This window comes from Labrus bergylta, chromosome 15 (assembly GCF_963930695.1).
Source record: "Labrus bergylta chromosome 15, fLabBer1.1, whole genome shotgun sequence".
Classification (NCBI taxonomy): Eukaryota; Metazoa; Chordata; class Actinopteri; order Labriformes; family Labridae; genus Labrus; species Labrus bergylta.
Window position 1 is genome coordinate 25,622,026 of NC_089209.1, and position 10,401 is coordinate 25,632,426.

Consider the following 10,401-nt stretch of genomic DNA (forward strand, 5'->3'; position numbering starts at 1 on the left):
CACTACTCTGCTTCATGACTTAATAAAGATTATTTCAGTATCATGCACATAGAAATATAGATATAGATCAGCAGCAGCAATAACCTTCCTGTTATAACTTCCTGTTCCTCCAGTACCGTGTCGAGTCCATGATGCTCCGTGTGGCCAAGCCGCTGAACTACATCCCTGTGACACCCAGCGTCCAGCAGCGAGCTCAGGCACGGGCGCCGCAGTGCATTCCCCTGGTGATGGAGCCCGAGTCTCGCTTCTACAGCAACTCGGTGATCGTGCTGGACTTTCAGTCGCTGTACCCCTCCATCGTCATCGCTTACAACTACTGCTACTCCACCTGCCTGGGCCACGTGGAGAGCCAGGGAACGTAAGGACACGCCCACTTTAGCCTGCCAAGGTCGCATGTCTGCCAGGAGAGTCCGCTTCCCACTTCCTGCGCTGCTTTATTACTAATGGAACAGACACACACACACACACACACACACACACACACACACAGATCTCGGCATGTTGTTCACACACACACACACACACACAGATATCTGCATGTTGTTCACAGCTCAGAGCAGCAGGGCTGAAGTTTGTATTGACGGAGCTGAGGAGTGTTTCTCACTCATTATCACCAGGATGGCTGTAGTTGCATAGCAACAGCAGGGGCCATGAACACGTCTTTTTCCGACACGCATATGTCGACTTTTTCAAGGTTAAAGAATAAAGAGAAAAGTAGCTTCCTGCTCTTCGGTTTCAAATGGGAAGGAAATAAAATTAAATCCAGATCAGCTTCAGGGTGGATGACAGTTCCTCTCCTGGAACCTCTGAACATTTCAAAGAGTTTATAAGAAACCCTCTAACATGAAGCAGGCCGATGAGTGACGCCTTATCAAAGTGTTTGTCTTTTAATTATATAATGTTATTTCTTTTGGGAAATCCAGGTACACTCAAACCTGGGCCATACTTTCACATGACTCAAAATGGCTGAGAGGTAAAACAGGTTTGAGATTTTTCCTCAGCTGGGAGCAGAAAGTCAAAACTAAATCTTTATTGTTAATTTAGCCGTACGTACTGGACATACAGAAAAATAGTTTCTCTCCAAACCAGGGTGCAAACTGCAAAATTATTAAAAAATATATAAAAACAGCAAATAACAATACAAACACTGTCTCGGGGTAGACGTGGATGAAGGCCACAAGCCGAAACATGTCAGTCTAATTTGTTAATAAAGTTGACCTCTTTGACCAAATCAAACTTTGTGCATTAAAAGTGCTCGTTTTATACTCAGGCAGGCTTGTTTTATTTTAAACATCTGACTCTCTTCAGATCCAACATGAACTGATATCTAAAGCCCCATTTTCCACCAAGCGGTCCGGCTCCATTCAGATCAGATCAGAACGCATTTATTGGCGTTTCCACCATCAAAAGTTTGGAATTGTACAGAAATAATCGATCCTTTCCATCCTACTTTGTGCTACCCGTCTGTTGGGGTGCAGAGTTTACCGATCCGAGCCTGAAGGGTGGAGCTAGACACAATGCAGTCTGTTGATTGGTCGAAAGAATCATCACTTCTTGTGTTACAGCAATAACACACCATGTTTAAATATCCTGCTAATATCCAGAGAGTCATTTCAAGAGTCATTTTTGTTTTGTGTGACTAATGTCAGCGTGTAGCTCCGACGACCTCGGGAGGTGCAAACCTCTGCTGGATGTCCTCCATTGTTGCCCTTTTTTTTTTTTTACTCCTGTTCTTTTTCTACTTTAAATGTATTTACGTGATTTTAAAATATCACCTCTAAGTTACTAAGACCCTGAGGTTAGCATAAATATATTTCAGGAGTACGATCAGCACAGAAACTCACACTCCTCCTGTCTCTGTTTCAGGCCTGATGAGTTCCGGTTCGGCTGCACCTCCCTGCGGGTTCCTCCCGAGCTCCTCTACCAACTCCGCAATGACATCACCGTGTCACCCAACGGTGTCGCCTTCGTCAAGGTACGGCGTCTCGCGAGCCCTCCTCTCTGATGAGTTTTCACCTCGCACATGTCGAGCGTGATGTGAGAACACTCGCCCTGAGTGTGAATCCTCTCCCAGAGTCCTTCAGCAGATTTATGAAGAGTCATTAGCTGCTGGGAAGGCAAAGTGTATCAGCAGAACGTTTCCTCTTCATGCTCTGCTGTCTAGAGATCTGAATCAAACTTTAAACTGGTCCAGGATCAGTGTGTGTTGACCTCTCTGTTCTTTGTGTCCAGTCCTCAGTGCGTAAAGGAGTCCTGCCCTGCATGCTGGAGGAGATCCTGAACACGAGGATCATGGTGAAGCAGTCGATGAAAACCTACAAGCAGGACAAAGCCCTGATGAGGCTGCTGGACGCCCGGCAGCTCGGCCTCAAGCTCATCGCCAACGTCACCTTCGGCTACACCGCCGCCAACTACTCTGGACGCATGCCCAGCGTGGAGGTAAGGTCATCAGAGGTCACCATCAGCTGTCTGCGCTGTGAGGAAGAGTAAAGCTAACACAGGGCTCGGCTAAATCCCTCCAAACGTAGTTTAGACAGCGAGGGACCGAGGCAGCAGTGTTGTGTTTGTGATAGAAATGATGAACATATTTGTCTGTGGCTGAGTGTACTCATGACATCACATATTGAAGTTTAGTTGATCTCAACCGTTCCACACCCTGGTTTCCCTTATAATAAAAATGATTTCTTCTAGAAGAGAGGTTATGTTGTTCAAACATGAATAAGGTGTTTAGATCATGAGGAAGGGTCCAGTTTACAGCTGAAAAATTAGCTTTGAAGGCTGCAAAGTTTTTAGTCTTTGCCTTTCACCTAGAAGGTCAGGGGTTTGATCCCCAGCTCCTGAAGCCACATGCCAAATGTGTCCTTGAGCAAGACATTTAACCCCAAGTTTATCCTGCTGCTTCATCAGAAGACTAGAAAAGAACGATACAAGCTCAAGTCCATTTACCATGTGTGTGTGTTTATGTGTTTTAAAGGTTTTTTATAATGGTTTTATGCCACATCCACCGTGTTAACCTTGCGCTGTTGCGAGTGTAATATAGAATTACTGCGGGAATTCCTTTGTTTCTGCACTCAACCTGTCCGGCTGTGTTGCTCCGATGCGTGATATATGTCCCTGGATATCAGTACAGTGATACTGTTATAATCAGTGTATTGTAAGATAATCATACAACGATATATCACGGTATCTGAATAACCTAAGATTACAAAGGCCCGTCTCTGCGATGTCCCAACTATAAAAGTTCAACAGTCACCTTTAGATCTTGTTGTTGTTGTTCATGCTCGTTCTCGTTGATTGTTTCCAGGTCGGAGACAGCATCGTCCACAAAGCCAGAGAGACCCTGGAGAGAGCCATCAAGCTGGTCAACGACACCAAGAAATGGGGAGCGCGTGTTGTTTATGGAGACACAGACAGGTGAGCTGATGTCCTCTCTGCATCCTGTCGTACAGGAAGTTCACGCTTTGCAGAAAACTGCTGAAACACTCCTGATAACTCCAGGAGGAGATGTGTGTGAACGCAAACAGACAGATGTTTCACTCTGACTTCACCTGGAGTTCCTCCTGACAATGTTTTTTCAGCAGCAATTCAGAGTGAGTTGATGAGAGAACACAGCAGGATATAATCAGGAGAATTCACCTCGAGCCAGTGGCAGGGGGGAGTGACATTTATGTCCTATGACCAACCAGTGCACAAACATAGATTGGAAAACCAGCTTATGGTGTCATTGCTGCATCCTCATCAGTCGAACGTGTTCCTAATGAGTGAAACAGACTTTTCTGAGCCTGAAGCTACAAACTGCTCTCTGTTTCTCAGTTTCTGTTGATGAGTCACTACTTTGTTACAGATGTGAGCGCTCCAGTTCCCACCTACACTGTGATCTCGCAGAGCTCCAACATCTTAACATCAAATTAAAAGTTTTATTGTTTTGACTACTCGCTCCGAGGGACTCATTAATTCCTCGGTTAAAAAAAAGACGAAGCTGAGACTGCTGCTTTTCACGTCGTCATTTGGTGTTTGTGTTCCTGTTGTGTTTGGATGATGTGAGTGTGAGCTTCTGTTTGGCTCTTTTTAAATGAAACAAAATGAATCTAAGAAGGAGAAGATCTCTGTTCATTATGAGAGTCAGGAAGAAGTCAGCAAAAAAACTCTCAGCACAAATACGTTTATTTATTAATGACCTCTGAATGAATGAGGGTTGAAGCTCACATGGCGTTTCTATTTTTACAGTTTATTGTTATTATCTGTTATTATCAGGAGATCTGTTATACCAATGTTCACCATTAATGAGGTCACTCTGGGACACCTATTAAGTAGCATTATGAGATGTGTAGCTCAAAAAAACCTCCTTATTTATCTGATACAGGCGTCAGTAAAATCCCTGATTTCAGCTGCTGTCTCTTTAAGGCCCGCCCTCCTCACATGCCCGCTCTCCTCCGATTGGCCAGCTCTGTTTGCAGTCACAGGATATATTTTGAGTGCGCTTCCAGGTGGGCGTGTCCTACAAACTCTTTGCTCTAACCCTCAGTCATCATATATTCTGTGTGCGACGCGGTCATTAACCGGATGCTTTGTGTGTTTCCTCATCTGACTTCCTGTCCAGGTTGTCATATTACAGAAGCACAAAGATTGAGAGTCAGCTCATCTTTCTAACTGAAGATTCAAACTGTGGATTGTAGAGAAAGCGGCCCTTTAGGAGTGAATAGATGGAAACATGCAGCACAAGGTGACTTTGTTTGTTTGTTTGTTTGTTTGTTTGTGTCTCTGCAGCATGTTTGTTTTGCTGAAGGGAGCCACCAAAGAGCAGGCATTCAAGATCGGCAACGAGATCGCAGAGGCGGTGACGGCGACCAACCCCAAACCTGTCAAGCTCAAGTTTGAGAAGGTAGTGCTTACACACACACACACACACACACACACACACACACACACACACACACACACACACACACACACACACACACCTCTCTGATATCTGTTCAACATGACTTGGATTTGTGTCATTCTCTGCCAATTTGATCCTTCAGTTGGATGTGTTAAGACAGAGGTAATCATTTGTGTGTGTGTGTGTGTGTGTGTGTGTGTGTGTGTGTCCAGGTGTACCTGCCCTGCGTGCTGCAGACAAAGAAGCGCTACGTAGGCTACATGTACGAGACTCTTGACCAGAAGGAGCCGGTGTTTGATGCCAAAGGGATCGAGACGGTGCGGCGCGACGGCTGCCCTGCTGTTTCCAAGGTAACAGGCAAACCAACCCTCCCTCCCTCCCGTTTCGCTCCACTCTCCACCAATCACAGCAACGCCAGCTTTTCTTCCCGCTCTCGTTTACTCAGACGGCTTCACACGTGTCACTCAGAGAAGAGGCACACGGCTGCTTCTGTGTCTCCATGCTGATAAAATCTGAGTGTGAATTCTGTGATTTCTCAAGTTCATATCTCATAATCACAAGATTAGAGCAGTCATTACCTCTTCTTTAGTGATACTTCACATGAACCCTGCTGCAGGGCGACATTTCTTCTCTCTGATACACCCTCGTTCACTCTTTCTCTCTCTCTCTCTCTCTCTCTCTCTCCCCCTGACATCTTCAGATCCTGGAGCGCTCCATCAAGCTGCTGTTTGAGACGCGGGACATCAGCCAGGTCAAGCAGTTCGTGCAGCGTCAGTGTGTGAAGGTTCTGGACGGCCGGGCCAGCATGCAGGACCTGACCTTTGCCAAGGAGTACCGGGGCAGCGGCTCGTATCGACCTGGAGCCTGCGTGCCTGCCCTTGAGCTCACCAGGTGTGTGTGTGTGTGTGTGTGTGTGTGTGTGTGTGTGTGTGTGTGTGTGTGTGTGTGTGTGTGTGTGTGTGTGTGTGTGTGTGTGTGTGTGTGTGTGTGTGTGTGTGTGTGTGTGTGTGTGTGTGTGTGTGTGTGTGTGTGTGTGTGTGTGTGTGTGTGTGTGTGTGTGTGTGTGTGTGTGTGTGTGTGTGTGTGTGTGTGTGTGTGTGTGTGTGTGTGTGTGTGTGGTTGAAATGTGGCGATAAATGCAGCTCTCATCTATCATTGTTAGAAGTATGTTTTCTGATACACTGAAGGTTCAATGTTTTGACTTAACTCTCAACACTTCTGCCCTCCTCTTTAAAGGATCTATAGAGATTCATTATTATTCATTCCTGTTGGCAAAACATGAAACCAATCAGATAGTTTTCACACCTGCAGAAAACTCCTGATATTATTATTTTTATTTTATTTTTTATTTTATTTAACCAGGAAAAAGTCTCATTGAGATTAAAAATGTCTTTTACAAGAGCGTCCTGGCCAACACAGGCAGCAGCACAATTTACAGGGTTTCAGACATAAAATACACAAATACAAGAATCACAAAAAGAACCATTCATCAGAATCTGTCATAAGTCATCAGCAACAAAGCGATCAAAAAGGGCAATATGAGTTATCTAAAACATCTACAGTCAGATATTTCTGCCTCCAGATCATTAAGACGACCTTTAAAAACATTCAAGGAAATCAGATCCCAAAGATTTAGAGTATCTTGCAACCGATTCCAAGAAGAGGGAGCAGCATACTTGAACGCCCTTTTTCCTAATTCAGTACGGGCTTTATCTGCAGGAGGAGCTGCACATGTTTCACTCAGTTTTCTCCTGCTACTATTCTTTCTGCAGCGCGTCCGATGTGAGAACGCAGCAGCAGGAGGATATGACAGCTACTTTACTGACTTTGTGACTCATTTTGAGTCAGAAACAGAACACTCATAATGGAGTCTGGGATGGATTACACTTCATGTCCACGTTGTAAACCTGTGCATGAACTGTTCTGTGCCGGAGCTCACCTCTTCCACACTAACCAGGGCTAAGTTAGTATACCGTGCTTGTGCAGGAATCAGAGCGTTCACACTAGTGACACACACTTACCTACTGCCCTTACTTTATGTTGGATGGAAAACACTTCAATCCTGCATCTGTCCACAGTGCGTGCGTGCGTGCGTGCGTGCGTGCGTGCGTGCGTGCGTGCGTGCGTGCGTGCGTGCGTGCGTGCGTGCGTGCGTGCGTGCGTGCGTGCGTGCGTGCGTGCAGCAGAGTGAGACAGAGCTTCCTGTCAGCTACAGTTACAGTAGTCAGTGTGAATCCAATTACTCCTTCCCCACAGTGCTCATTGTCTGGCTGCACTCGCCCGCATATATACTGTACCTGAGTCTGTTGCCAAGCAACCGAGCTCTTAATGGATAAAGAAGAAAAAAAAATCTGATTTCAGAGGGAAATATTCAGCCTCATTCATGAGCAGCATGCAGGTTCATGTGGTGTTTTATCAGGCGGGCTGATTCCTGATGTTTCTCAATTCATCATGATGATGAAAGAGTTTTTGTTTGATGAGAACTCGTTTAAATAAGTTTCATCCGAGCTCCCGTTCTGCTCTGAACCCGTTTTTGTTTTTTTCAGGCGTATGATGGCATACGACCGTCGTCTGGAGCCACGGGTGGGCGAGCGGGTGCCCTACGTGGTGGTGTATGGGCTGCCGGGCGTGCCCCTCATCCAGCTGGTGCGGCGGCCCATGGAGGTGCTCCAGGACCCGGGCCTCCGCCTCAACGCCACATACTACATCACCAAGCAGATCCTGCCGCCGCTGGCCCGCATGTTCCAGCTGATCGGCGTGGACGTGTTCAGCTGGTACCAGGAGCTGCCCAGGGTGAGCCGGAGATGGGTTTGATGCTCATGTCAGGAGAGGAGCAGCAGATAAAGCAAATAACTCAGTTTTTATATCAATCACAGAGTGATTTAAAAATGAGTAAGGTTTGACTCTCAATGAGTTTAGAGGATTCATTTCCTTCCGGCCATGACCGAGCCGCTCGCAGCTGAGTGGAGCAACACGGTGGATTGGTTTGTTGTTTTCCTTCCCGCCAAAATAAAAGTAGACTTTTGTTGAGTGGGGAGAGAACAAAGGATGAGGAGAAAATCTCTCCTGCTTCCTGCTGAGGATGGAGTGAGCCTCATCCAGCTGCAGAGCTGCCTCAGTCTTTGTGTCAACACTGAAGTTTAATTCAAACAGAGCTCCCACGCCCCCTGCTGGTGGAACTGAAAACAGCTAAAGGATAAATGACCATACAGTTTCCTCCAGCTATCAGACATAAACAGGGTCTGTCTTCATGTGTGTTTCCCTCAGGTCCAGAAGGCGTCCTGCTCCTCTGCCGTGGGGGGAGAGGAGGCAGGGAGGAAGGGAACCATCTCGCAGTACTTCACCACGCTTCACTGCCCCGTGTGTGACGAGCTGACCCAGCTGGGCGTGTGCTCGCGGTGCCGTGCTGAGCCTCAGCGAGTCGCTGTCACGCTCTACCAGGACATGAGACAGTGGGAGAGTCAGCAGGAGCAGCTGCTGAAGGTGAGACCAGAAATAAAGATCCAAACCGTTTCTTAATAAAAAGCTCCTTCAACACAGCTCTGTCAGAATCGTTGACTATAAAATATAATTCATTTAAGAACTGAAGTACTGAAGGAAAACATAAAGGAGGGTTTCTTTCTTGTGGAAGATTTAAGACCTCCACATCACTTTCTGTAAGCTTCATAATTATGCTTTAAAGTAGTCGTTTCTCTAAGTATCAGTCTGAGATGTAAGATGAGATCATTCTGTGTCATTATGTCTGATCAGAGCGCTGCTAGCCTTAGTGGTTAGTGTGCTCGCCCCATGTACAGAGACTGTAGTCCTCAAAGCAGACGGCCCAGGGAATCAGACCTGGGGCTTTTCTTGTGCATGTCATCCCCCACTCTTGCTCTCTCTCTCTCTCTCTCTCTTTCCCTCTCTATCTTTCTCGCTCGCTCGCTCTCTCTTTCTCTATCTCTCTCCCTCTCTCTCTTTCTCTCTCTATCTTCTCTGTCTCGCTCTCTGTCTCTCTCTCTATTTCTCTCTTTCTCTCCCTCTCTCCCTCTCTCTTTCTCTCTGTCTGTCTCTCTCTCTCTTCCTCTCTCTCTCCCTCTCTCTGTCTCTATTTCTCTCTCTCCCTCTCTCTGTCTCTATTTCTCTCTCTCTCCCTCTCTCTCTCCCTCTCTATCTTTCTCTCTCGCTCGCTCTCTCTTTCTCTCTCTCTCTTTCGCTCTTTCTCTACTCTCCCTCTCTCTCTCTCTCTTTCTCTCTCTATCTTCTCTGTCTCGCTCTCTGTCTCTCTCTCTCTCTATTTCTCTCTATTTCTCTCCCTCTCTCTCTATTTCTCTCCCTCTCTATCGCTCCCTCTCTCTCTTTCTCTCTCTTTCTCTCTCTCTCTATCTAAAAGCATAAAAAGCTCAAAAATAAAAGCTACCATCTGATCAAAGTATCCGTACAGAAAACAAGAGAAGGAAAGTCAGTGATGCAGCCGGTTCATACTACGATGAAACGTCTCTGAGAGGAGAATTATAATAAATGATACAGAAAGAAAGAAATCAAAGATCTGAAGGATGTACGTTTAGCATCTTGAAAACACGTCTCAGTAGATATAAACATTTCATACCAGAGCTCAGATGTCACTTTGTGTTGTTTTCTCACTTTGGTCAATCAGCATGCTTCACAGTATTTATTAGGACTGCTCCATCGTGGCAAAAATTCTAATCCGCCATTATTTTTCACAGATTTTTGAGATCAGGATGATTAAACTGGATTACTCGTTGATTTGACAAAATCTGCATCACAGGAATTTATCGCACTTATCCTCTCTGAACACTTTGAAAACAAATAAGTGAAAAGAAGGAACTCGGTATGACAGATGGCCTAGCGGGTATGTCACACTCCCCGTGTATGGAGTCCTCTTCACAGCAGCCGTAGGTTAGAATCCAACCTCTGCCCTTTGCTTTGTGTCATCTCCCCCTCTCTCTCCTCCCCACACTTCCTGTCTCTCTTCAGCTGTCCTCTCTAATGAAGGCAAACGGCCCAATAATATAACTTGAAAAAAAGAAAGAAAAGGATTCACTTAGTTAACAAAATATAACATCTAACACTTTAAACATTTACCCACGTCACAAAACCTGTGCCCACAACGACATGCGGCACAGTAATCCTTTAACCTCAATCATCCTGTTTTCATGATCGTGGGAAGAGAAAATCAGAATCATACTTGAAACTCGATTAATTAACCTGCACTATTACACAGAAGAAGAAAAAAACAAAGTGATGAGGAGTAGAGCAGCTGTTTCTCTGTTCTGATTATTTTGTGATGCTGTTAATAATAATAAGAAGGTGTTTACTCCAGGCTAAAATGTTGTTAGAGTAACAATCACATCCTGTCAGTGGCAACAACAACAACAAGCACACTCAGTGACAGACTTTGTTCAAACATGTTTCCCTTGAAACATCATCAGCCTGTAGAAGTCAGCTGGAGTCATTATGAAAGCTCTCTCCAGTGTTTAGAATTTGGCCTGCAGTACCCAGTTTGAAGACTAGGTGTCAGA

At 45.6% G+C, this 10,401-nt stretch overlaps 1 protein-coding gene across 1 annotated transcript in view; it reads left to right on the top strand.

Moving 5' to 3' along the window:
* The window catches only part of rev3l (REV3 like, DNA directed polymerase zeta catalytic subunit), a 74,714-nt gene that overhangs the window by 62,594 nt on the left and 1,719 nt on the right, over window positions 1-10,401 (top strand). Inside the window, exons 23-31 of the mRNA XM_020636704.3 lie at window positions 114-358; window positions 1,867-1,975; window positions 2,233-2,439; window positions 3,305-3,414; window positions 4,768-4,882; window positions 5,095-5,232; window positions 5,583-5,773; window positions 7,429-7,675; window positions 8,150-8,365. Of these exons, the coding sequence (XP_020492360.3) occupies window positions 114-358; window positions 1,867-1,975; window positions 2,233-2,439; window positions 3,305-3,414; window positions 4,768-4,882; window positions 5,095-5,232; window positions 5,583-5,773; window positions 7,429-7,675; window positions 8,150-8,365 (1,578 nt within the window). The remainder of the gene's footprint in view (window positions 1-113; window positions 359-1,866; window positions 1,976-2,232; window positions 2,440-3,304; window positions 3,415-4,767; window positions 4,883-5,094; window positions 5,233-5,582; window positions 5,774-7,428; window positions 7,676-8,149; window positions 8,366-10,401) is intronic.